Source organism: Anomalospiza imberbis, chromosome 1, assembly GCF_031753505.1.
Source record: "Anomalospiza imberbis isolate Cuckoo-Finch-1a 21T00152 chromosome 1, ASM3175350v1, whole genome shotgun sequence".
Lineage (NCBI taxonomy): Eukaryota > Metazoa > Chordata > Aves > Passeriformes > Viduidae > Anomalospiza > Anomalospiza imberbis.
Genome location: NC_089681.1, coordinates 1,465,421 through 1,491,942, shown reverse-complemented (window position 1 = coordinate 1,491,942; position 26,522 = coordinate 1,465,421). Strand labels below are relative to the sequence as shown.

The 26,522-nt window shown below is 46.4% G+C and overlaps 1 protein-coding gene across 6 annotated transcripts in view; it reads left to right on the top strand.

Moving 5' to 3' along the window:
• Window positions 1-26,522, top strand: part of ADGRB1 (adhesion G protein-coupled receptor B1) — a 280,695-nt gene that overhangs the window by 214,216 nt on the left and 39,957 nt on the right. For 3 of the 6 annotated variants that reach the window (XM_068176081.1, XM_068176008.1, XM_068175930.1), the window contains exons 19-23: window positions 96-199; window positions 7,634-7,736; window positions 11,981-12,131; window positions 16,589-16,658; window positions 23,624-23,690. In XM_068176081.1, coding sequence (XP_068032182.1) covers window positions 96-199; window positions 7,634-7,736; window positions 11,981-12,131; window positions 16,589-16,658; window positions 23,624-23,690 — 495 coding nt within the window. Of the gene's footprint in view, window positions 1-95; window positions 200-1,326; window positions 1,423-7,633; window positions 7,737-11,980; window positions 12,132-16,588; window positions 16,659-23,623; window positions 23,691-26,522 lie in introns of all 6 variants that reach the window. The other 3 variants (XM_068175784.1, XM_068175704.1, XM_068175859.1) reach the window with 2 other exon arrangements.

Genomic DNA, 26,522 nt, shown 5'->3' with positions numbered 1-26,522 from the left:
TGGACACACCAACAAACAGGGAAGTTCTTGCCATGGAATTTTCATGGTAGAACTGGCTGAACTTATTTTTTAATGTCTCACTTTCTCTCTTTCAGAACATGGAAAAGGTGCTGGTCCCTTCTGTCACATTAATTGTAGGCTGTGGAGTATCCTCGCTGACACTTTTGCTGTTGATTATCATTTATGTCTCTGTTTGGAGGTATGGCTTTCATTCTCTTCTCTTCTTTTTGGGGAAAGTAACTGTCTTTTGACCCACATGGATCCGAGAATGTTTGCTCTGTGGTTTTGGGTGTCTGGTGCTTGAGGAGGAACTGTTTGGGAATGAGTGGGCCCTGCAGAAAGTCATCCTGGTGGCTTAGCTGGCATTATTCTCTCCTTTCAGTGCCAGAGAAATTAGCAGAGTGAAATTAGTGCCATGCCCTCATGTAGGGACATTGTTCCATTTCCAAAAGCCTCATGCTGGTTTCGATGCCTTTGTGTACCCCAGGAAGCCTTGTCACAGGCAAGGTGGACACGCACGGCCTCTTGGCAGTCAGATGCTGCTGCAAGGTAATTCTTTGGGAACATCCAAACCTCCGTGACCTGCCATGAAAACATCTGGCCTGAAGAACTGACAGAACTTTTCAGGAGCTTAAGAACGTTCAACCTTAAATCATCTAAATAACTCCCCAACCTTTTAGCTACTTTTTGCCTTCAGCTTCAGATGCATATGGGATCTCTCAGTACATCCCATTGCTGACAGCTCCTGTACACAGGTCAGGTGGAACCTAAAATTGTGCCATTTATGGAGGCTGAAGGGATTTTGAAGCAAAGCTTTGATGAATAATTGGCCCATGCCCCTTTTAGATACATTCTGGTGACTCTAAGCTGGAGGACCCGAGGTGTGCAAGGGGTTTTCTCCCTGTAATGCCTTGAACAAGATCTGAGTCTATCCTACAAGATCCGTGTCTCTCCTAAATCCATGGCAAACATGCTGAGACCTTCATGGCTCGAGGCCAAGCAAAGACAAATCAGAACCAGTTGAATGTCTGTGAAACCCAAATGGAGTGGCTGCAGGGAGTACAGTTGGGTATTATTGGTGATCCTTTTGGGAGAAGGGATCAGTGTGAGGCTCTTATTTTGTGCAGTGCTTCTTCTCAGCAGGAAGGAAAGGGTAAATTCCACTGAGAGATTGAATTAACTTTTTCTGCGCTTTGATAGAGGAAAGAAACAAGAGAGTAAAAACTGAGCAAAAATGCATCTCTTTTTTTTTGTTGATACTGTGACAGTGCATAGTGGCTGGTTAATTTTGGCAGCTGAAGACTGATCATGATAACGTTTATCTAGAACTCAGGTTTTTCCGTGCCTGGGGTATCATTGGATGTGCTCAAGTCCTTGTCCTCTCCTGCTTTTCCTCAGGCTGGGCGGCACTGAGCAGCGCCGGTAGGTGACTTACTGGGGTCACTGGTGTCAGGATCAAGTGGAAAGTTAGGATAGAAGATTAAAGAGCAAGCGTTCGAGCCTCACCCTCTCTTTCCTGTCAGAAGCAGGGTCAGGATCTGAAGCCCAAGCTCAGATATGAGGCTGAATCAGTTTGGAGCATGCCAGAGCCATTTGGAATAACATGATGTATTCTTTTCCAGGACTGTGCTCCCCCTCTGCCCCTCCAATATTTACTGTTATTGAGGACAGTAAATTGCCTGACCTGTTTCAAATATGTTCTGTTTAATTTCTCATTCCACTCTTTGCCTTATGCCTATGCCCAAAACGATCAGCAGGAATGGGAGGACATGTTTAAGGGAGGCTTGAATGGGTATTTCTGAGCTAGCCAAGGATGGACATGCATTTCCAAGTGATCCTGAGACCAGCTATATCTTGATTAAAAGGCTCTCTATCCTGAGTCTCTCTGTGTAAATATTTGTAAAGCATGATAAAGTGATCTCTAGAATTTCTCTTTGGTGCGCTGAGTTTGTTCCATTTCTTCTCTGTAGATCATGTTTTCATGTTTTCCAAACTTCACAGCATTCCCGTGGCTGAGCCCTGAGCACTCTGTGTGTCCTTTTTATTTTAGGCATAGCTGCTGGACGTGAATGTGCTTTCCTATTAATGGTCTCAGGAACTTTGTATTCAACATTATCTCCTGGCTCCCACTTTGTTTTGCCCTAAATGTTGTATATTCTGATAGACAGCAGCTGGAGGAGTGCTTAGAAATGGAATTAGCAGTAATATTGTCTCTAAAACACAGGAGCAGCATCAAAGTGGTTCTTTTCCACCGTGCTGGAGAGAAAACTCCTCATGTCCTGGCTGCCTGATCTTGTGTGGAGAGCACTCACCAGAGCTCATCTGTTTCGTGAAGCTTTGGCCAGAAAATTTCCCATTCAGAACTCTGGACAAAGGCATCTGGAGCATGCATCCATAGCCCCAGCTTGAGTATGAAACACTTCTGATGAATAAGCTCACTGAGGCTGACAATCTGGAAGCTTTCCCAGAATTTTGCCCAGCTAGGGTTTGTTTGTGTATATGGGAACCAGAAAAGAAGGGAGGGCGAGAAAGAGGGAGAGGAACACGGTGAAGAAAAGAGGGGCAGAGTAACAGGGAGGTGATCCCAGCTTCAGGCTACATATCAGGGAGGAAATGAATTTCCCCTCCACTCCCCATTCAAAACCCCCAAATAAAGGCTGCTCCTTGGTGGCACCTACTCAGCCACTGGCATGAATGGCACGAGCTTTTTGAGGCAAGTGATCACTTCAGAAACGGCCAACTTGGCACGGCCCCACTGGAAACTGGAAGTTGTTTCTGTTCGACGGCTGTTGGTGGCCTGTTGGTGGCCTCACTCCAGTCCCCAGTAGACAGATGGCTGCAAAAATCCCTGCTGCAGATGGTGCATCTCTGGTCTTATTAGCAGGCTCGACAGAGGGGTCAGTGACACAGTGGGCCACAGAAGTGGAGTGACCTTGTTCCATCTCTGCACTGACGGTCCTGGGTCACAGCTGGAGGCACAATCTGTGTGTGGGCCACGTGCTCCACCACCCCTGTGGAAAAAGAGGGGGAATTGCAAGAAAAAATTGAAAACTGTCGTGGAAATGAAAAACTGGGGGGAAAACCCAACCGCTCTGGGGTCAGAACAGGTGAAATGACACCTCTTTTCAAGCAGCTCCTTGACACACTGGCATTTCAGGAGTGCCTCTATTTGTTTTCCATCCCTGAATTCATTGCAGCTCAACAGCCTCTGGAGTCAGTGACCTTTCCATAGCACGGGGATCAATCCCTGCTATCGAGCAGCTCATCCACCAGTCCATCAGCGTGTGGGGCAGGGCAGAGCTCTGTCCCTGGCAGCAGCTGGGTGAGTGCTGCATCACTGCAAGAGAACAGCCCCAGCTTTTCTCACTCCTGAGGATTGATTGAGTGGCTGTCAATGAGCTCTCTTGCTTTAAACCCAGGAGCTCTGCCTGTGCTGGGGATGCTGAGGCACTCCTGGCCCTGGTGGGAGGTGGCAGGGATGAGTAAGTGGCTGTGTGGAGAGGGATGTGTGTACACACAGTGAGAAAGCAGCGGTGACTCAGTGTTTGTGGAGAGGAGAGGAGTCTGATGGGGGCAGAGAAACAGACTGTGGGCTTTTCCCACCTTTTCCATCTGTCTCAGCTGGTGCAGGGCTTCACACAGCATGTGGGGATCCTCACTGGTGACCAGTGACAGGACCTGAGGGGATGGCTGGAGTTGTGTCAGGAGGGTTGGGTTGAGTACCAGGAAATATTTCTTAATTCAGAGGGCGATTTAGCATTGAAACAGGCTACCCCCCAGGCTCTCCTGGGAATGGTCACAGCACCAAATATGCCAGAGCTCAAGGAGCATTTGGACACACACTCAGGCACAGGGTGGGACTGTTGGGGTGTCCTGTTCAGGGCCAGGAGTTGGACTTGCTGATCCTTGTGGGTCCCTTCCAACTCAGGATATTCTATGATTGTAGGACACAGGCTGGAGCAGAAGTTCCCTAAATTAGCAGTGAGTTTTCCCCAGTTTTGTGGCTGAGTACAGCATATTTTGATACATAGACAGAATCCATGTATCAGTAGAGGGGTAGCAAGGCAGCACTCTGGAGTAGCTCTGTCTTTGCTGCAGATGTGTTTTTGGGCAAAACCCATCAAGTTCTATGGGTTTTGTTCTCCCTCTGATACAAATTCCTGACTTCTTAGGCCAAAGGGTCTGGGGAGGAATGGTGATTTCTTTCTGTGGAGCATCCTGTGCTGGAGAAGAGGAAACGGAAGGGAAAAACAAGCGTGGCAGGAGGTCTTCTTAGCATTCTGACTGAACAGAAACTTAACAAGGAAATGTTTGGAATCCAGGTCAGGCTACCAAGGAGGACTCTAGAAGAATTGCCCAGGAATGCAGGATTGAATTAGAATGGACAGAGCTCAGCTGCGTTTGAAACTGGTCAGGGATGTGAAAGGCATCAAGAATGGGTTCTGGAGGTTCATCAGCCCCAAAGGATTTCCCAGGAAATGGTGTTGAGTGGAACAAGCAGCCTAGTGGATAAGGAAGTTGAAAAGGTGAAGGTGCCCAGTGCCTTTTTTCCATGTTCTGCTGGCAAGGCTAGCTCCCAGGCACCCAAATTCCTCCACAGAGCAGAATCCATGGGAGAAAATGCTCCCCACTGCCAAGGAAAAGAGAGACAAGGACTGTTTAAGTTCTCTGGGTGTTTGCAGATCCATGGGATGCATTGAGGGAGATGTTTGGTGTGACTGTGGAGCTACTCTCTGTCACCTGGGGAGCTTCCTGAAGGCTGGAAGAAGGCAGATGTTTAAAAAGGGCAAGGAGGAGGATCCAGAGAACAACTGACCGGTCAGCCTACATGGCCCCTGGGATGATTAAAGAGCAAGTAGCTCTAAAGGTTATTTCCAGGCAAAATGATGGACAGGGAAGCTATGGGGAAGAGACAGTGAGGATTGATGGAGGACAGGTTGTGCCTGGCTGCCTTGTTTTCCTTTTGGGATGAGGTGACTGCTTACATGGATAGTGGGGAGAAGCAGCTGGTGTGGATTTTGACATTACCAAGGCCATTAACACAGTCTCCAAATGCATTTTTGTATCCAGGTCATGGAATTATGCACTGGATTGGTGGCTTTATATCTGGATGAAATTCCTGCAGGATTTGAGGGTAGTGGTCAAAGGTTTGAGGCCTAATCAAGAACTGGTAAAGGGTTGGTAGAGTGGCCAACATTGTTTAATGTCTTCTTTAACAAACTGGATAATGTTTGACACTCCGGAGGCCACACCTGGAAAAGGTGCCTAGTATTGGATCCCCCCCAATAGCAGGGATACCAGCACATCCCAGCAATGTGGATCCCTCAGTGGATGCTGAGGGAGCTGGAAAATGTCAAAGGAGGCAAAGGGAACCAACTTGGAGAAGAGGAGGCTGTCAAAGAGCAGTCATGGAGAAGCCAAACAACTTGCAGAGGTAGGTAGGGAAAGGTCTAGAGGCACCAGCTGCAGCAGGAAAAGACCCAGCTGGATCTAAAGAAAAATAATCCTTCACCAGGAGAGCAGTTAAGTTAAGCAGTTTAGTGCTGTAATAAGTCAGCCAAGAGAGGTGGTAGTGTTTCTGTTCCGGGTGGTTTTCAAATCTGAATCAGATGAGACCCTGAGAAACCTGATCTGACTTTGAAATTAGTCCTTTTTTTGAGCATAGGATTGGACTGGGAACTTGAGAGGCTTTTTTTTTTTTCCCAACCTAAATTATTCTGATTCTTCTCATTGCCAACCCATATCTTGTTCTTTGGAGGTTCAGGGATCTGGAGAACAAGATAAATTCTTAGGGTGTGAAGGGAAGCAGGGAAAAAAGAGAGTGGGTTTAAGGGGGCTTAAGGGTGAAATAGTCTTTAGACAGCTGGATTATCTCCCCTTACATTAAAATGCAGATTTATCAACTCATTTCTTACCTTTTTCTGACCAGTGGAGACTTCAGAAGTTCATGCTAATAGCAGTGGGATCATAGTGTTGCTACACAGATTTATTACATCTCCTTCCCACCAGGACAGAGTCCAAATCTCTGTTTCTGCCCCATAGCAGCTCCTGACTGGAGATTTGAGTTTTACTTCAGACAGTCAAAGCATTCAAAGGTCTCAGTACCCTCCAGTCACAAATGGAGTAGGGTTCAGGTGGTGCCCAGCATTGTATGGAGTCCAGAGAAATCAGGAAATTTGGGCTCAGCTTGGCTGTGGAAGGAACCAGAAGCTCATTTTGCAGCCTGTCAACCCAGTTTCTTGCTGAGGAGGGATCCTTCATTTTGCAACCTGTTCTGGGGCTGGGAGTATTTCAGGGAGAAGTTCCTCTAAACCAGGTTTCCAACAGATTAAGTAGGAGTTCACGCTACCTTTTTTTTTTTTTTTTTTTTTTTTGCATCCAGGAAAACATATCTTCACCATACATGTTTGTCTGAAGGTACTGCTCAAGGGGAAGTTAAAAAAATCAAAGTTTTACAGCCTTCATTAGGTCTAAAGCACAGATTTACCCTTGACAGAACACACACATGCAGTAAACCCATCCTGCCTTCCTCATCAGAAACTCAAAACTCCGCAGCCAAGGCACAACCAACTCACTCTCGCTAAAATTAATTAATGAAATTAAATTCCCAACATAAATAGTTGATGTGCTGGAATATAGGAAATAATCCTGCATTAGCCTCCAGGGATGAGCTGGTTGATTAATACATCTGTTTCTAATTTATATAAGCATCAGCATCTCCTCTTCACTCATCTGGCATTCAGGCAGGGCACTTGCAGCATCTTTGAGATAATTCATGTGTGTGAGCGTTGGTGTGGTCAGATCTTGAGTCAGTCCTTGAGGACTTGCACCTTTGCAGTTCCCTTTTCATTTTATCAGGTACATAAAAGTGCCTTCAAAGAAATTTCCCTCCCTAGCCAGTGGTTTGAATTAATTGTGGTGCACTTACCTCGGCAGCAAGCCTGGTGCTGTGCTGCAAATCAGAAATGACAAATAGCTGGCTCCTGCAAGGTGCTGAAGGCAACAGCTCCCTATCTGCTGTCCCTGATGTCCCAAACCCACAGCTGCAGTTACGTATTTGGCCTAGTTTGAAGAAGAGGTACAAAAAAAAAACCACAAAAAAACAAAAAAAGAAAAAAGAATTTAAAAAAATATAAGAAATATAAGAGCCAGAAATGCTTGTCAATGCTTCTCACCCCAGGAGGGGTTGTTAGGCTGAAGGAAGTGGAATGCTGAATCACACACACTTTGTTGTCAAGGTGCATGTGTTTGTAATCTGCTTCCATCGCCAGCATGCCTGTGGCTCTTGGTTGGGAATCTTTTCCGTGTGTTGCCTGTTTGTTTTCTTTCAAGCTCCTTTTCAAGACCCCGTTTCAAGTAGGCAGAGCTGAAGAAGATTTGCAGCACTCTACTCTTTTAGGAGGGGCTCAGACTAGGCTGGCCCCTCTTTTGTTGGCTCCTAACTCCAGCATTGATGGGGATGATGGAGACATCTTCTCCCCCTCCCTTCCCCCCTTGTTCTTGTCTGTCTAGCACATAAAATCTTCAGGAAATTGGCAATTCTATAGAGCCTGGCCTGGTTTGCTGCTTTCTAGAGGTCACCAATGGCAGGCTGTGACAGGGTGGGTCTCCCTCCCCTCTTCTCTCACTGCAGGTACATCCGCTCGGAGCGCTCTGTCATCCTCATCAACTTCTGCCTCTCCATCATCTCCTCCAACGCTCTAATCCTCATCGGACAGACCCAGACCCGGAATAAGGTAAGGGATCCACTGGGGCTTTGTTTATTTGTTTGCTTTCCCCCTGATTTAGCACTGAAATGATCCATTCAGGCAGCACTTCCTCATTTTTCCTCCATCTGTTAATTAGCGACATGTCAAAGACACGGCTAAATGGCAGATTTCAATTTTCTCTCTCGCTCTCTCTTTGATAATTTGTTAGCATCCTCAGGGCTTTGATTAAAACCAATGTGATATTTTTGAATATCTGCCTAGAGTAGCTGGCACATGGCACGGTGGAGAAGTGTGGTGATTTGCGAGGCTTTAACCATTTTATTTTCAAAAAAATTACAAAGACAGATTGAGAAAAGGCTTTAAAAAAAACCCAAACAAACAGCCTCTCAGCTTTACATTTATTTCTCTGGCAGTTTTTATACGCTGAGCTGAAAGTACTTGGCAGATGTTAATGAACACAGGCACAAAACTGTCCAACCTTTTTTGGGGATGGGAAGCATTGCCAGATGTACCGTGAGCACTGCAGGGCCTCGAGGGACTCGGAGCAGATCTCAGAGTGACTCCAACAGTTCAGGCAAGACCCAGCGTGGTTTTCCAAGCCATGAGCACTGGTTGCTCTCTTCCCACAGACCCAGCTGGAGAGGTGTGTGTTGCCTCCATGACTTTTTTCCAGCTCAAGCACTTTCAGGTTCCCTGTTGACGTCTGGCATGACAAATCACTGCTCACCATTAGTATTTTCCTCTTGTAAATTTTCCCCTCTTCCAGAATGCTCGGACCATCATAACTCTGTTGAGCCAAAAAACGTGAGTCAAGATGCCTCCTCCACTCTTTCTGCTGCCAAAATCACAATCAGAAGTCAAAAATTAGTTATTGCTTAACAGGAACCAGTGACCAGCTGGGTTTTTTGAGCCCCTGCTTTGGCAGCATGAGCATGGTGTCACTGTTAGAAGCATATCAGGAATAAAATCTGCCCTGTGAGGGTGGTGAGGCACTGGAACAGGTTGCCCAGAGAAATTGTGGGTGCTCCAACGCTGGAAGTGTTCAAGACAAGGCTGGACAGAACTTTGAGCAAAGAGAAGATCTTCCTGCCCATGGCAAGGGATTGGAATGAGATGGTTTTTAAGGTCCCTCCCAAAACTCAACCCATTCTATGATTTTATGATTCCTGCGAAGAAGCTGAATGATGTAGTGAATCAGGGACTCATTTGTATGGAAGGCCCTTTGGGTTAGGGTTAGGTTGTTTTAGGAAAAGCTTTCCATCTGCTGGAGCCCTGTGTGTGCAGAGAAGTGTGGAAACAAGCAGCCAGCTCTGCTTCTGCTACAAAGTGCCCTTCAGAAGCTCCCTTCCCAAAGCAGAGTTGTCTTCCATTGCCAACGTGGTTGGCAAGAGGTGGAGAGAGGGAGACCCAAGCCCCTGCTTTCCTTGGTTTTGTTTTCTGCCACACCAAACGTGTGCTGGGAGCTTCTTTCTGTGGGATGAAGCACTGAGGGATGCTCGAACAGGACAAACCACAGCTGGACTTCCTCTTTGGTGGTTCTTCTTCACCTCAGGACAGGAGCTGGATGTGTTCCTCCTCTCCCACCTTCTCCAGAGCAGAGTTATGAACCCAGGTTCTCCCTGGTGGATTTTTTGTCCTGTGACTTTGGGAGTTCACTGTCGGAGGTGTTGGTGGGGATTTGAAGCTCCCGGCAGCGATGGCAGGAGGCAGATTAGATCTTTGCACATCCATATGCATGAAACCCCAGAAATAGAAAGGTTATTCTTGGATTTCCTCTCAGCCATCTAGTAAACAGTCTCTGGCAGGCAACAGAGAAAGAAAACTATGCAGAGGAGAGACGAAGGAGTGTAAATTAAGATTTTATTCACATTTAATTATCGATAATAGAGCACCTTAAAATGTTGGTGATTTATAATTGCAGCTTCTCCAGGACATTTCTGTGGTGTCGGCTTCCCTGGAAATGTCAAATTCTCCCTGGATTTCCATCCGTGTAACCTCAAAGGCGAGATTCCATGCCTGGATTTGCTAAGCTTTTTGAAGATGAAAGGCTTGGGAAAAGGCTAAAAAAGAAATTATAGTCAGCAATCTAGGGATACAAAGGAAAGGGATGCTGCAGGAAGAGGCCGTGTCTCCGAGGCTTGTGCTGGAAGGGAACAGATTTCTCTTCTTAAGGGAAAAAAAGGGCTAATGGCCTTGACAGACTGACAGGCTCTGCTGGATCTTGGGACATCATATCCCTGTGCTTAGCCCTTCATGGGGATGTTTGGTTTTCCCCACAAGGAAGGGAAAACCTGCAGCAGAGGTTGCAGAAGCAAATATTTGCCTGCCTATCAGTTGGCCAAGTTCATTTGAGGCGATGAGTTCATCCTGGTCCAGCTGAGATGTGCATATTTCTCTTGTCTTCCCCTCCTCTCTTCTGCCCTTTCTGTCAAAGCTACTCATTGGAGAAAAAAAACAAACCCAAATGTATCTCTGTGGTGTAAAATTGTAAAGCGAAGCTTTTCTCTCCCTGTTACAAAGAACTGTGTTAGTTTGAAACAAAATCAAAGAGGCAATGTGAGCAGTGTTGTACCTGATATCAGTCAAAAAAGAAAAGGGTTATAAAATAGCAATCTCTTAAAATCCATTCCAGAAAGCATTTACTGTTTGTAGCTGTTTCAAATAGGGTTTGTTAAGCTGATGAATAGGAACCATCTTTTTTTAGGATTCTTGTAAAATGTGAAAATTACTGGACATTATCATATTGAGCTGTGTTATTTGTACTGAACTGACATCCCGAATCCACTTTTAAGCAGAATATGGAGGGATTTGGTGTCAAATGCAAATATGGAACAAAAAAAAGACAGTTCCTATCTCAGAGAACACACGGTCTTGCTTTTATTCACAGCCTCTGATAACGTCGGATGGTGCCAGTGGATGAATCGAGAGCAATCCGATAAAATCGTGATAAAAGCCACTCTGTGCATGAGAGCTCTGGCTTGAAAGATGCTGGTAGTTGAAAAAAGAGAAAAAAGAGGAAGGTTCATTGACCGTAAAGCCAAGTCCACATTTCCCTATATATCTCAAAGCAAAGAAATTCTTGATTATAAACCTCCCCCTCCCCCAAATGCCTGAAGACTTTTTTTTTTTCCATCCATAGTCACTTTTAAGATCTATTTGCTCTCCCTTCTCCTCAGGAGCCACTGGAGTTTCTTCCCATCACTTTCTTCTCGAGTACATTGATTCACAGTTTTCAGCCCCCAGATGGGGGGAAAACTGGCTGAGTGAAACAGAGCGGCACCAATTTGCACCAGTGAAAGATTTGGCCTTGTTGAGTTAAAACAAAGACGAGCTTGTCAGCTTTCCAGTCCATCTCCCTGGCACTCTGGGATTGTTCTTCATAATGCATTTGCCAGTTCTTTCCCCAGTTTAATTTTAAATGGCTTAAGCTGCCTGCATTTCCCTTGTGAGATTTCCCCACCAAGTAGTAGAGCTCACCATTATGAAATTCTTTCTTATCTAGGGTTTTTTTTTTCTTTTTTTTTCTTTTTTTTTTTTTCTTTTTTTCTCCTGTCTGCTGGTAGTTATGTGCTCTTGGACAACTGTGCCCTCATGTTTGCAGTCCTTTCCCAGACCCTGGCAGCCGTGGTTTCACCCGGCTCTCACGACTTAACTCTTTCACTCAGCCCTGGTTTTCTGGCAGGGGCACCATCCAAATTATCTTCCTCGGATTTCATTTCCATGCCTGGGCTGCCAGGGGTGTGGTGCTTTGCAAACCTTTTGAGCTGAGATTAGTGCACTATTTACTAACTACTCCATCCCCCTCTACCTTGTAAGGATCATGGCAATAGTTTGGATGTTTTGGAAATGAAATATATCCTGCTGAAGCCAAGAAAGCACCAGGATGGGATGTGTGCTCAGACTTCTAGTGGAAGGTGTCCCTGTCTGTTTTGGGGAAGTTGTAATTAAATGATCTTTAAGATCCCTCCCCACTCAAAAATTCTATAATTCCACAATTCTTCTAAAGTGTTAACCATGGCCTTATCTGAAAGCTCATACTTAAGAGCAGATGATTTCCACATAGTACCTAAATTTAAAGCTTTGGTCTTTGCTAAGTCAAAGCTTGTGGAGGAGCCTTCTCCCTCTTAAACAGTATTTCCATGTCCTGATCTCCATGACTTTTCTTTCCAGAGCCTGGTTGAGAAGCGTCTCCCCGCGCCTTCCTCTCTGCTCCCTGCTGCTCTCTCCGCCTGCCGCTCCTCTCACGTGTCCTCCTTTCCTCCTCTCTCCAGGTGATCTGCACACTGGTGGCGGCTTTCTTGCACTTCTTCTTCCTCTCCTCTTTCTGCTGGGTGCTGACTGAGGCCTGGCAGTCCTACATGGCCGTGACGGGCCGGTTACGGAACCGCATCATCCGCAAGCGCTTCTTGTGTCTTGGATGGGGTGAGGATCCGGGGGCTGTGGAGCAGGCTGCAGGAGGGGCTGGTGCTCCTCAGGAGGCTTGGCAGAGGGTGCTTGAAACCCTTCCAGGGGTTTCAAGAGGGGCTGAAATGGTTAAAAATAGAGATCCATAAGTTGAACCTCCTGCCTGGTGCACCTGAAAATAGAGGAGACGAATTTAGGTTTCAGAGGGTGCTCCAGGAGTGGTTTCTCCTGGGGTTGGGTCTGTTTCTTGCTTTCTACTTTTCTCTCTCTGTCTCCCTCCGTGTTGGATGTGTTCTGTTGGTACATGATACCATCCAGGGGAATCCTAGCCTGGATCAGCAGGACAAGGACAGGGATTGTCCCTCTGTGCTGGGCACTGCTGAGGCCACACCTCCAGTTGTGGGGTCTGTTTTGGACTCCTTCCTACAAGAAAGACATTGAGGTGCTGGAAAGTGTCCAGAGATGGCAGTGGAGCTGGGGAAGGGTCTGGAGCACCAGGAGTGGTTGAGGGAGGTGCGGGGGCTCAGCCTGGAGAAAAGGAGGCTCAGTAGGGACTTTCTGACTCTCTACAGCTCCCTGACAGGAGGGTGCAGCCAGAAGGGGTCAGGCTCTGCTCCTAGGTAAAAGTAATAGAGCAAGAGGAAGCAGCTCCAGTTGCACCAGGGGAGGTTCAGATAGGATATGAGGGAAAATTTTATCACTGAAAGTATGTCCGAGCATTGGAACAGGCTGCCCAGGGAAGTGGTGGAATCACCATCCCTGGAAGCACTCAAAAACCCATGAAGAAGTGACATTTAGGGTCATGCTTTAGAAGTGGACCTGGTTGGACTCTGATCCTGGAGGTCTTTTCGACCTCAATGATTTTATGATTCTAAGATTCTGCAGAGCAACCTGGTGTGAAGCAAACTCTGAAATCCTGTCTCCATGGCAGCAGCGCCTTTCGGAGACAAATAAACTGCGAGACTGCTGCAGATGCTTGTAACTAATTTTTCTCCCTCTGCCTCTGCCGTATGTTTAATTTATTAGCCTTAAATGATGCATTCTGTAGTAGAAAACAAATACAAACCCATAAACCTGGGCTTTCAAAGCAATAACAAGGGTGTGTTTGAAAGGAGCAGCGGCACAAAAAGTTGCTGAGAAGTGAGGAGGCAAAGGAAAGAAAGGAGTGTGGCTGAGCTCTATTAATGCCTCATTTTACTACTGAAGTCTCACAGTTCACCCCAGGCAAGAGATTTCTGGTGCTTACCAAGCACCCTGATGTGATTTATTCTGGCACATCAAGAGCCGTCCTCGTTGCAGCGCCTTCATCCCTTTAAGTTTTCCCTCCTAAGCTTTTGCTTACAATAGAGAATAAATTGTGTTATTAAAACCCAGGGTTTGCATGTTAGCAGGAGCAGTACCACAGTACCTGCAGAGGACAGGCTGCAGGAGCCTGGGTGTGCTCATGCATATGTTTATACCTCCTTGGTGACTCCAGCAACATCAGGGATATCAAATGTAACAGACTAATAGCTTTCCTAGGTAATAAAAAGGGATTTTTTTTCCCACCTGATTTGTAAAAGCTGGGACAGATGGTCGTGTTAGCCAAGGGGATTTTGGATGAGCAACATTCACATTTGTAGTCTGTGCAGATTAAGAAAAAAAAACTAAAAAAAATCCCCCTACATGTGTAGAAGCATAATTTGCACCACTAGTAAAATGTAGTCAGCTCTGAGCTAGGATGCACTGCTGATAAATGATGCATAATAACCATTTGGAGTAGGTTAGGACAAGAAATGAAGAACACTCTTGCCTATTAAGGCGGCAAGGGAATTTTGGATATTTAGCATCCTGCTAGACTTCAGCTGTAGAGCTGGGATTAATGGCACTTGTAAGAGGAAAGAAGCCGAAAATATGTTTTAAAGAGCATAATCTGAAATAATTAGCGCAATTCACTTTGTCATGGGCTGGTTCTCCCCCCTTTCCCCTCTTTGCACATTTGCATTTCTCTAAGCCGTCGTTGGAGACGTCTTTGCCAAGTTTTCAGCTGCTCTCAGCTGTAGCTCATTGAAGCTGCAAAGAATTTCAGCAGCAGGGAGGATTATTTTATATTTCTTTGGTCTCCTCTTGGATGTGCAACTTTGCAATTAAATTTTTAAATTATTCTTAGTAATAATTATTATTAATGATTCTTGTCCATGCTTGGACAATGCTCCCAAGTGCATGATGTGACTCTTTGGGTAGTCCTGTGCAGGGTCAGGAGCTGGACTTGATGATCCTTGTGGATCCTTCCAATTCAGGATATTCTCTGATTTAGAACAGACAGATAAATTGTTCCCTGGGAACAACTCAGTCATCATATTTAGCCCCCATAAAAAAGAAATATTTTTTGTCAGGATTTTTATGACCCTGTTACAGTTTCCACAGCTGGATGTTTAATGCTGCCATAGCTCAGCCTCTGAGTGGGTCTTCAGCTGTTTATAACAAGAATGGCTCTTGGGAATTATTAGCAAATATCTTCTCTAGTGGAACATGATTAACACGTGGCCTGATTCTCCTGTGACCTGGAAGTACAAAATTCTTTGAAAGAGGTTTTGAATGGCTTTACTTGGAATTGTGAGTGTTAAATTCCCTTTGTGCAGAAATCCCCCAAAGCCTTGCTGGTACTGCCTGTACCACATCAGGTGTATGGAACAGGCCAGTTAGAAATAAATGTCTTGATAATAATAAAAAAAAAATAGATTAAAATTTGATTTTTGGTGGGGATTTTTTCAGTCTAATCCCATCTAACTTTGCTTAGACCACTGACAGCTCTCCCAGGGCTGCACCTCTCATTATGATGCTCTTTGGCTTAACTACCACAACATAGATGCCACCTGTAGTAGCTGCTCCTTGTCCAGGCCCATTCCCAGCCCAAGCTGAGGCTTTTGGAATGAGCCAGTCCCTGGAGCTGCCAAGTTCACAGCCCCACTCTGGATTTCTGCATAATTACCACGTCAGAGAGATGCACTTTGCGAAGAACAAGTTGCTATTTTTGGCGGAGCCTTTGCCAAATTTCCTCTTTCCCAGGGTCTCCTGCACCAAGCTGTGTTCCTGAAAATGTCCCTTTCCGTGTGATTTCGTCCCATGGGATGCTGTATTGATGGCACAGTAGGGATTGCAGCAGTCAGGATTTATCCAGATGAGGTGTGAAGGAGGCTGAGCGAGAGTCAGTGAGGGAAAAAATGAGAAAAAGAGGAATGGAAAGGAAAAAAAGGAAAGAAAATAAAGGAATGGGAAAAAGGAATGAAAGGAAGGGGAAGGGGAAGGGGAACGGGGAGGGGAAAGGGAAGGAAAGGGAAGGAAAGGGAAGGGAAGGGAGGGAAAGGGGAAAGGGGAAAGGGGAAGGGAGGGAAGGGGAAGGGGAAAAGGGAAATGAATATTAAAAAAAAAGAGACACTTTCTAAACCCACTGCATGTCAAGTTTGGACTGTTGAAACATGACCTGTGCCTGGAAATCTCACATGGGGAGAGAAGCACTTGCCTTCAGGAAAACTCAAGTGCTCCATATTCCAGCCAGCTTGGCCCTGTGGCTCCCAGCTGCTGCAGAGCCTCACTGTTAATCAGCCTTGGGATGATTTGTGTTGCTGAGGGACCCCCTTCCCAGAGGAATGTTGCTTGGAAGCTGTGCCTGCACATTCCTCGGATCTCTTGCAGTCACCTGCCGTGACCTCTGCAGCTCATGAATTAGGGCCTTGTCAAGGGGCACTAATCCCAGCTGGCCACTGATCCTGCTGATTCTTAATGGGATTTTCCCATCTTTAGTGTTGAGACAGATTAATTCCTCCTGCCACAAGGAGGAGGGCTATAAAAAGCCACATGGAGCCCTCCAGAGCTGAAGAACCTGATGTTATGAGCTGATCTCCGGGCATTTCTTTAGGGAAAGGGGAGAGCTGGACTTTGAACCTTCATAGTTCCTGGTAGAGACCTGAAACTCTTTCTCATTGTTGTTCAGAGAAATCTGCTCCATTACAGATCTTGGGGGACCTGTTTGGGCTAGGGAAACTCAGTTTTAATTTCCTTTTCTGGCTCATTTGGGGCAGGTTTGAACCTGGGTTGCTCGTCCTACACTGAGTGCAAAGTTAGTTCTTAATCTTTGGGGTCTTGAAGCTGGGTTGTGGCTGAATATTCCAACTTCAGAGACACCATGATAACCCTAAGAATAAAATAAATCAATTTTATGCATCTGAATCTACTGAAATACCACCACCCCCCCCTCCAACTGCTGAGACCACAGCAGGGTGGGAGCTGATTGCAACTCATGGTATTTATTTAAATAACAGAGAAAATTAAAGTTCTTGCTTTTAGTTCTGAGGGTCCTGTGCTCAGTCTCTGCCCCAGAGCCAGACTGAAATGGATGGTGCTGGAATAACTCTGGGAAAAATGGGGAATATTGAGTGGGAGAAGGGCTGCACATGTGATGAAATTACTGATTTCCTCCTGTTTCACTTCCACAGGGCTCCCTGCCTTGGTGGTTGCCATTTCTGTGGGATTTACTAAAGCCAAGGGATACGGCACCGTGAACTAGTGAGTAAAGTATTCCTTTTTTCCCATTGTTTTATCCTCCATCCTTTTTGTCAAAACCCAGCCACTGACCCACAGGAGGCAGTCTGGAAGCTGAATTTCCACGTGCAGGACAATTCCTGCATCCCTGCCTCCTCAACCCATCATCTGCCTAAGCTGACAAAGCTTGTTCCTTTAAGAACAAGTTCATAGGAACTAATTAGGTTTAACTGTTGTATTTGTGACATCACTTTGATCTAAATACATTTTACTTAGAGCTTTTTAATGTATTTTTTAAGGGGAAAAATGTGGAATATTTAAAGTTTAGGATGTTTAAAAATTAAAACCATCTTTTTTTAAAATCCATTTTTGTGCTTGATTGGTCCCACATTTTCAGAATCGCTCAGCTCAGTTTTAGGCTGCAGAATGAGCCTGACTTGTGCAAACCAAGGTTTTGACAGCAGCCTGTGTTTGCTTCTTTTCCAAATTCATCAGATTTTGTCTTTAGGAAGCATTTATGTGCTCATAATGGGGGAAGGAAAACAGAAAAGAAATAATGCAAGAGGTAAAAAATGCATCACTCAGAGCTGAGCATTGGTACGACTTTAAATGAAAAAAGAAAAAAGAGAAAATATTTTTCCCCTATGTTGTGAAAACCATTAGAAATTTTATGGACGGTGACAGTTCAGGGATAATATTTTATGTAACAATAAGTCAGGCTCTTCCCTACTTCATCCCATCATTTTCCCGAGCCTTCCTGGGCAGGGATTTGCAGCCCACACGGGCGATGTTTGGGACTGGAGCTGTTGATATGGCCAGCAGCAGATGAGGCTCTGCTCGTCCCACTGAGGAAATGTCATGTGGAACCTCCTGCTCTCCCTCAATTCCCACCACATCCTGCACACCCACGGCCAAATGGTCCAGGGTTTGCATTTTAATTGCAGGGGAGAATTAAAGCAGCACAGCAGCGCTTTCTGTTTGCTTTGCAACCTGAATTCTTGTAAGGCAGAGGGCTCAGGATTGTGGATTTCTCGAGTACAAATCCATAGACAGAATTCCTGAAGTCTGTGCTGGCATCAGGATGCATTGGCTGTCCCATCTTCAGTGTGTTCTGGTGGAGAGGGATCCAGTGGTTGTTGTCTGACTCAGGAGAGGACAAAACACAGCCTGGTTTGCAGAAACATCACCAAAATCCCAAAATAATTCCCTTTGGATTTTCCATGGGTCAGCTGCTTCTGGCACTTTGCTCCAGGCACATCCGTGAGAATAATTCATAATGGACAAGCCTGGGGGAGATGGGAGGGAGGTCCTGGATATTTCTGCTTCTCTTTTTTTATTTATGGGCTGGTGGGAATTGGTGCAACGAGCTGTGTGGCTCTGTCAAAAATGTTAAAGAATTTTTTGGCCAACGTTGACCACACAAAAGTGCCTGGGCAGGGAAGGCAGGAATGTGCAGGAAAGCACTCCCTGTTTTCTGCCCTGTACCACTGTGCCAGCATCTCCCACCCTGCAGACTGCAGCCAGAAGGGTGTCAGCATGTGACAAAACTTGCTGGGCTCCTGCTTTGCTCTCCAGTTGGCACAGGGTGAGGTGGTCAAGAGGCTGGGCTGACTCTCCAGCGTTCCCAGGGGTTGCCTGGTCGCTCCAGCTCTCCTCCTTTTGCTGCCAATGCTCTGACTCCTTTCAGCCCTAAAGACTCTGTCACTCCTTGCATCCAAGGGCTGGATATCCAGCCAGGTGATGGAAGGGGATCCCGTGCTCCCAGCTGTGCTGTCAGGGTGTTTGTCACCAGAATTGTGGTGGTGGGGCCTTCACACCCCAGCAAGTCCAGTTTGATGAGTTTGGTTTCAGTGATCCTTGTGGGTCCTTTTCTGGGAAATTCCATTGTTCTGTGGTCCCTCCTTTGCCTCCTTTCTACATTTCCCAATGTGGAGTAAAGCTGGTGAGTCCCACCAAAGTCATGAGAAGGACAACAGTTCCTCTCAAGCTCAGAGATCCCATCAGTCATCCCCAACGCTGCCATCCTGTTGTAATTCCACACTTTGGTACCTTCCAGTATCTAAAAGACATACAAGAAGGCTGGAGAGGGACTTTTTCCAAGGGCATGTAGTGGCAGAACAAAGGAAAATGGCTTTGAGCTGAAGGAGGATAGATTTAGCTTGGATATTGGCAAGAAATTATTCCCTCTGAGGGTGCTGAGGCCCTGGCACAGGTTGCCCAGAGAAACTGTGGCTGTCCCATCCCTGGAAGTGTCCAAAGCCAGCTTGGAGAGGGCCTGGAGCAACCTGGGATAGTGAAAGATGTCCCTACCCATGACAGGGGCATTGGACAAGACAATCTTTGAGGTCTCTTCCAACCCAAACTATTCCATGGTTCTCTGAATTTCTGCTGGAATTGGCTTTACCAAGAGCCAGAGTTAAACAGAGCTCACTTGCACTGGGTGGTGGGTTCATGAGCCCTGATGCTGAATAAAATGGAGCATCTCTGTCATGAGAGTTACATTTACACTTTTGTGCATTTTAAAACACCGAACAAATATTGCTGTGGGCCCAGCCGGGCAGGGCACCCCGACAGACTGGAGTGCATTCACACTTCGCCCTCTTTTCCTGCTCAAAAAGGCTTAAAAGCTCTGTTGCACTGCTGTGTGGGGAGGCCCTTGGTTTTACCTCTCCTCCAGAGCAAAGTCAGCACTGCACAGCAGCAATTTCAGAGCTGAACTCCAAAACTTGAGGTTTAGCTTGGATATTGGGAAGAAATTGTTCCCTGTGAGGGTGGGGAGGCCCTGGAACCCTCCCTTTGCAGGAGGGTGCCTGGAGAAGCTGTGGCTGCCCCATCCCTGGAAGTGTCCAAGGCCAGCTTGGAGAGGGCTTGGAGCAGCCTGGGACAGTGGAAGATGTCCCTGTCTGTGGCAGAGGGTTGGAACCAGGTGATCTTGAAGGTCCTTTCAGCCCAGTTTTGTCTCCAGTGGGCACTCATGGGGTATTTCAGGTGGGCACTGCAGACTTTCAAGGCCCAATATTTCCAGCTTGCAGAAGGAAGGAAAAACTTTAATCACAGCACATTCCTCCCTGGGAAGGAGGGGACAAGAGCTGACAAGATAAACCACAAGGGACTTTTAAAAACCACACAGAGCCTTTTAAAGCATCTTCCAACCCTACACAATTTCTGGTCCCAAGAGCAGTGCATGAGCTCCTGTGGTGGACATGAAGTCAAAGCAGGGCTCTGATAATTCGGTGAGAATAGAATTTAACACTCAACAGCAGGTTTTTTTTTTTTTTTTCCATGCCACTCACAGTGGTAAAAAAACCCCTGACATCCAACTACAGGACATGGTCATGAGGGCATTTTGGGGACATCTGCAAGTGTTGAAGGCACTGCAGAATTAATCTTGGTGTTAAAGACTCTCAGGGCAAAGCTGGTGGAAGGGGCAGGGTGGGAAATGTGTGATGTGTCTTGAGGCTGGATTTGCCAGTCCAGCTGGATCTTCAGGATGTGCCAAAGGTGGCCCAACCACACTGGAACAAACTCCATTAGGACTCCTTAGCAGGATTTCACTCAGTTTGGTCCTGGATTTTTTATTGTACATGGCATGAAGCTTTCCTCTAACAATGAAAACACAACTGAGCAGCAGCTGCGGGGGTCTGTCCCACCAAGAATTGTCCCATCAAAGTCTTGGCCATGTCTCCAAGCTCTAATGCAGAGAGATCAGAGCCTGTGGTAAGTTTAGGGGGCTTGTAGTATGTTTAATACTTACCATTTAGCTGGCCAGACTGCACTGAGTCATGAGCTGAGGAGGGAGAGAGAGGTTCAGATTAAAAATTGAATATGTACTGCAGGATTTGGAGTGTGTCTATTGTTCTGTGAGTGGTGATTCCCAGCAGCCATTCTCTCAACCTTTGTTACTAGGGACATTCCAACAAGGGGATTTTTCCTTTCTCTTGTCTGAACTGCATTGGAAAGGACATTTTGCTGTTGTTTGGAGCATGCTGGGGCAGGGTAGAAGCTGCACTTCCAGTTTCAAAGAAAGTCTGAGGGGTACCAGAGGTGTAAAGGACCTGCCACTGATCACCTCCTTAGATTAGGCTGAGTGCCTGAATAATAACTCTGCTTTTAGCTGGTGCTCCAGGGACTGCTTCCGGACCTCTAAAGCTTCACAAACAAGCTCCTAAAGCTTGAAGTGAATAATTGAGGTTGTGCCACTGGTGCTGGGAACTCACATCCTTCCCCACAAGAGAGCTCATCAGAAGTTTTCTGAGAGCACAGCTTACACACAGCAAATTTCTCAGGGTCCTGGAGTGTCACTGCATCAGGGCTTTTGTGGCCCACAGGTGTCTCAGCAGCTCCTGGGTTAATCTCTGGATAAACAGTGGTGGACCAGCCCTGATTCCTGACTGTAATCTCAGTTTTACAAAATGCCTAATCTTAAAAAGGATTGAGGTGAGAGCTGGGCTGGACAGTGTGAAAAAGGGCTCTGTGGAAGCCAGCCCTTCCCAGGACCAGGACAAAAGTCACCACCTCCCATCTGTGCCACAAAAAAAAAGAGTCACAAAAGAATCAAATGGTTTGCAAAAAAGGGGTTTTTTTTTGTGCTGAACTCAAGAGCTGCTGTCAGTCAAGGAAACACTGCTTAGGAATTGTTAAACAATTCACTTCCTCCCTTCCAGTGATAATTTTATTTTAAAAATCACTGAAGAGATCATTTGGAAATTATGAGGGAACCTCTTAGCAAAATGCAAATATTTCTGTGCCTTGTAGGCACGAGGCTAAAAGCATCTCCACTAGGCTGGGGTTTGCTGTCAGTTCTGTCTCTCGGATATCCCTTCACCCTTTCCTTTCCCTTGCTGGTAGCCAGCACCTCTGACAGCCTCAGAAATGCTTTGATGAAGTGCTGTGGCAGGGAGGTCAGGCAGTCAGAAGGGATCAGGGCTGGTGCTTGGTGATGTGTGAGCTCACCTTCACAATTCCTGATGCTCCCGGGGGAGCCAGGGCTGCCAGGGACCCAGCAGGAATGAGAACCCTCTTTGCACCAAGTCCTCATCACTAATTGCAGTGCAGGACTGTCACATTTCTTCATCTGATCCACCAGTTGGAAGAGACACTGAGAAAAAACATCTCAAAAATTAGGATGGAGCGTTGGATGAAAAGGTTTGGACAAGGACTGGGATTTGGGAGCCCTCCTCTTGCATTTAGGAGACCTCCAGTCATTACAGAGCGCCAGAGCTTCATTTTTACTCCCCCCCCGCCCCAGCTGATACTAATTTTATTATTACAGTTGCTCAGACAGCTTGTGACAGAGCAACTTGCTATCAGGAAGAAATCAGAATTGATTCAATTAGCACATTACAGATTTAATTTAGACATAAACAAGATTCAGACCTTAGAGAAAAACAGAATATCCTACTTTTAAATCTCAATTTGAAAGACTTCCATTTTTTGGGCTGCCTTTTCAGAAATATTCCTTGTTTTGAAAAAAAAATAGCATTTTTTGCAACTGAGATTTAATTTTTAAAAAATATGAGGCTGATCAACAAAGCTGAAATGTTTCCAGGAAGACTTTTTTTTTTCCCCTGGGAGCATCAGTTTGCTCCTGATGCGGGATGAAAGCATCATGCTGAGGGCAGGGCAAGTGAATTACTGCAGGGTGAGCTGAGTTAAGAGCTTGGAGAAAGTTCCCTCTCCATTGTGGTTTCCTGCTCTTCTCCTGTGGTGAGTGCATGGTCGTTTCCTGCTGAAACAGGATTACTCCATCCCACATTTTCTCCAGTGTTCTACAACATTCTGCCCTGTTAAAGTGTGCAAACTTTCCCAGGGGCTGCTGACACACTCTAAATTCCCATCTTCTCCTGCCGTGGAGCACTTAATTTGTGTGTCCATGCCCTGAATTGCTGGATTCCCCATGAAAAAAAAAGGGAATTTCAGCTCCAGTGGTGTTGTAGATGTTCATGGCTGTCAGAGAGCCTGAGGAGTTTTTTTTTTTTTTTTTTTGTCCAAGCACCCGCTCAAGCAGGGTCACCTGGAGGTGACCCAGGGCTGTGCCCAGGTGGCTTTTGAATGTCTCCGAGAATGGAGATTTCACAAGCCCTTTGGCAGGGCTCAATCACTCACAGGGGGAAAAGCGTTTCCTTCCTGACTTTATAGTCAAACATGAAAAACAGAAACTCAGAGAATGATTTGGGTTGGAAGGGATCTTCAAGGTCATCTCATACCAACTCCCTGCCATGGTCAGAGACACCTTCCACTGTCCCAGGTTGCTCCAAGCCCCATCAACCTGGCCTTGGGCACTTCCAGGTCCTCAACCAACAGGTCTGAAACAAGAGCTCCCTCAGTTTGAGAAGGCACCAAGCAGTTCGGGAGCCCAAATTCCACATCTGGTCAGTGCAGAAGGGAGATGTCCTTCTCAGGTTATGTGGGTGTAAGGGAGAAGGGACGAGCTGGTTTCCAGAACAGGCACCACACACCTCACATTCTGCTTATTCCATAAGAAATTCCACTCAAGGAATGCTGTGAATTCCCACCTTGCTGCTTTCTTGTTGAATTTCCCCATGGAGGTAGTCTCAGAGGGAGGGAAGAAATGTCCTGCACCCCTGGAAGACACAGGGGCCAGTAAATGAGCAGAGGAAAATTTCCACTCTTTCCACTCTCCCTCCCATGTAAGTAGGACAAGAGCATCATCTTGCCAGCCAAATGCTGCAGCTGCTTCCAGGACCAGGTCTGAAACAGAGCACTCTCCTTAATTTTGCATGAATTCCCCTGTCAAATGTCATCCTGCGGGTAGGTCCCCAGGCAGAGGAGCCTTTATGCAAGTTCAGGAGAGATGGGAAACAAAACTAACTTGATTTAAAGTCTGAGAATTTTTTTTTTTATTTTATTTTTTGCCGTGGGGTGTCACCTTCCAGGCTGAACTCTGGCAGGCAAAGGGAAGAAGCCAACATGTGCCTGTTGGGGACATTTGCCACTGGGTCACTTTCTCTTCTCTCTTCATTTTCCAGCTGCTGGCTGTCATTAGAGGGAGGACTCCTCTATGCCTTCGTGGGACCAGCGGCTGCTGTCGTTTTGGTATTTAAGCTTGTCTGAAAGATTTTTTTTTCCTCTCCTCTATATCTTATAGCAATTTCATTGTTCTTTCAACCCAAGGATGCCCCTCTCAATTTCCACTTGTGTTTTGAAAAGCTTCCTCCTTCAGGAATAACGAGCAAAGCCAACAATTTGGGATGGGGTTGATTCTGAAATGTAATGTCCCTCACCTTCCCCCTCTGTCCTCACTGGAGCCCCCTAACATCTGATTAATGCTTTACCTTGGTTTTGCTGTGTCTGGATGGAAGTGCAGGATGATGGTGGAAAACTCTGACCTTGTCTCCTTCAGAAAATGCTGTTCCTGGTGGTTTTCAGACCAGGCTGTGCCCTCATGCCCAGCTTTTATTCCTGGTCCATCCCAGCCCAGTGCATGTGAGCAGATTTCCTTGTTTGCAGGTGAAATTGAAATATTCAAATCAATGCTGAGGGGATCCCTTCTAACCCTAAAAATGTCATGTTTGCTTTGAATTCAAAGAGATGGCAGGGTTAAAGTGGGCATTCCTAAACTCCAGCTCCTGCATGGGGAGTCTGTTCTTCTGTCCCATCACCCCTGGCTCCAGCACAGCCCCAACACCAACATTGCCCAGTTATTATCAAAGTTTAAGGTGTCACTCGAGGTGACATTCCTTCCCTGCTGCTGAGGCATCACTGTCCATGAGAAACCTCAGGGCTGAAAGAATCTGAGAATGGCTGCTCCTCCAGGAAATCCCTCCCGCAGCAATTTCAGATGGGTTTAAAGCCATGTTTGAGCCCCCACATCTTTCTGCAGTTTCTCTCCAGCCCACTGTTTTATCCAGTGGAGGAGCTTTATGCCCTCTGAGGCTCTGGAGAGTCCCACAGGAGTGGGGCTGTTGACACTCAGAATTCCTTTTTCAGTTCAAGCTTTTGTTTCATGCAGTGCCTGGGGGATGAAATGCCCCGCAGCATGAGCTTACAGGAGAATAACTCCACAAAAGCTCGGGCTGCCTCTATTCTCAGTGCTGTCACTGCACATCAAACCACCTTGGTGCCATCTTTCATCACGGTGACAAAGGGAAAAGCCAGCAGTGGCCCCTTCTCTGCAAGAAATCAAAACTGGTATGAGTTGAGGTCTTTCTTGTGGGGTTGTGACACAGTGATTCGGAGGGAGGAAGCTTTGGTAGTGCCCAGAGTCACTCTGCTGCCTCAAGCCACCTCGCTTTTGTTGTGCCAACAGCAAGGGAGGTGATCTTTCTCTTTTTCCTCTTTTAAAGTGTGAGGAGAACACAGGAGCCTGCTTCCATTTGGCAGCTCAGATTTCCCTCACCATCAAGCAAAGGAAATGAGATGTCCCCACAGAGGGGTCAGGACAGGCAAGTGGTGGTTCCTGCAGCTGGTATTTGGAAGTGGTGAGTCATCTCTGGGGGTGTCTGGCCCTGATCAGCACCAAGAGAGAGGCCACACGCCTCGTTTAGACTCCCTGACTCATTCCTGGCCAAAGTGACAAATGAATATTGCCCTGGTAGAGACACCAAAGAGCTTGGAGAAGGAGAAGCATGGAAAGCCTTTTTATAAATGGGAACCTGCAAAGAGATGAGCTCAAAAAGTTGTTAATACTCTGAATGTGGTTGACCTGCAGCTTCAGCAATGTTCATAACTCACAGTCAGGCCACTGACACTGAGCAGCTGCAGGTTTGAAGGATAAAGGTTTGACCTTTACTCTTAAAAATCCTGATCTACCTTAAACACAGAGCTGTTGGAAGCAGTTTTGCTCACCCAGCTCACGTGGAGCAGCCTGGTGGTAGCTGTGTGCGGGCTGAAGGCAGGGGGAGGCTCATGGAGTGAAGTGAGGACAGGGTCAGCAGTGGTCAGGTCGTGGTTATCTCCAGGAATCTCAGACCTGGGGCTTTGCTTCTGGAAGTTGTCTCAAAGATAAAGAAGTAAAGCTACTCTGCATGTTGTTGGAAGAATATCCATGTTGTATCCCTGACTTAGGAAAGAAGTGGAGCCAGGATCAGAGCAGGATGTTGACCATGGTGATCAATGTACTGGATTGATTGATTGATTGATTGATTGATTAAAACCAGTGTAGAACTGCTCTTTGTTGTCTCCCCTGCTCCTTAGGAGTGAGGATTGCACACTTTGGCCAGCCCTAGGAGAGATCCAGCCTCACTTCAACCCCACCTTTCCTCCTGCCTGTCTGCACCTTAAGCAAAAACCTTTTTGGATCCTCCACAGTGAAGGATCAGTGATTTCAAAGTGCTCCCTCTCTTTCCAGGCTTATAACCAGGCACTGATTTTCTGCTGATCCTTGGCTGTGTCACTGTGCCTGGCTTGCCAGTGTTGTGTCTCTAAATCAATGCCATGGTGAACTCCCGAACTGGTCTCAGCTCTCCTCTGACGCAGCAGCTGATGCAAACAAAAATAACTGCAGTTTCTGAGATTTTCCGTGGGCTCCACATCAGTGAGCTAGTGAAACCAGCAGAAAGATTGACCATTGTTTTGAGGATGATTTAGGCAATTAGGCAGAGGCTTGGTCCCTTCCTCTGGGTCAGGTGACTCTTAGGATCAATTAAAGTCACAAACATGTAAAGTCACATGAATTCATCTCTGAATTTGGCCTTAAAACATTTCCCTGAAAGCCCCACATACAAAACAGCATCGACCACATGTTTCTGCCACCAACAGCTGTTCCACTGACAGCAAAGCCAGGAGAATGTCTCCTTTTTCCACCATCATGACCTCCTCCACGCAGGGGTGGGGCTGGCGTGTCACTAACGTGTTGCTGAGGTTCGGATGGGGTTTGTAAAGCAGATGCAGCTGGCAGCAGTGGATGCAGTTGCAAAGGCACAGCGA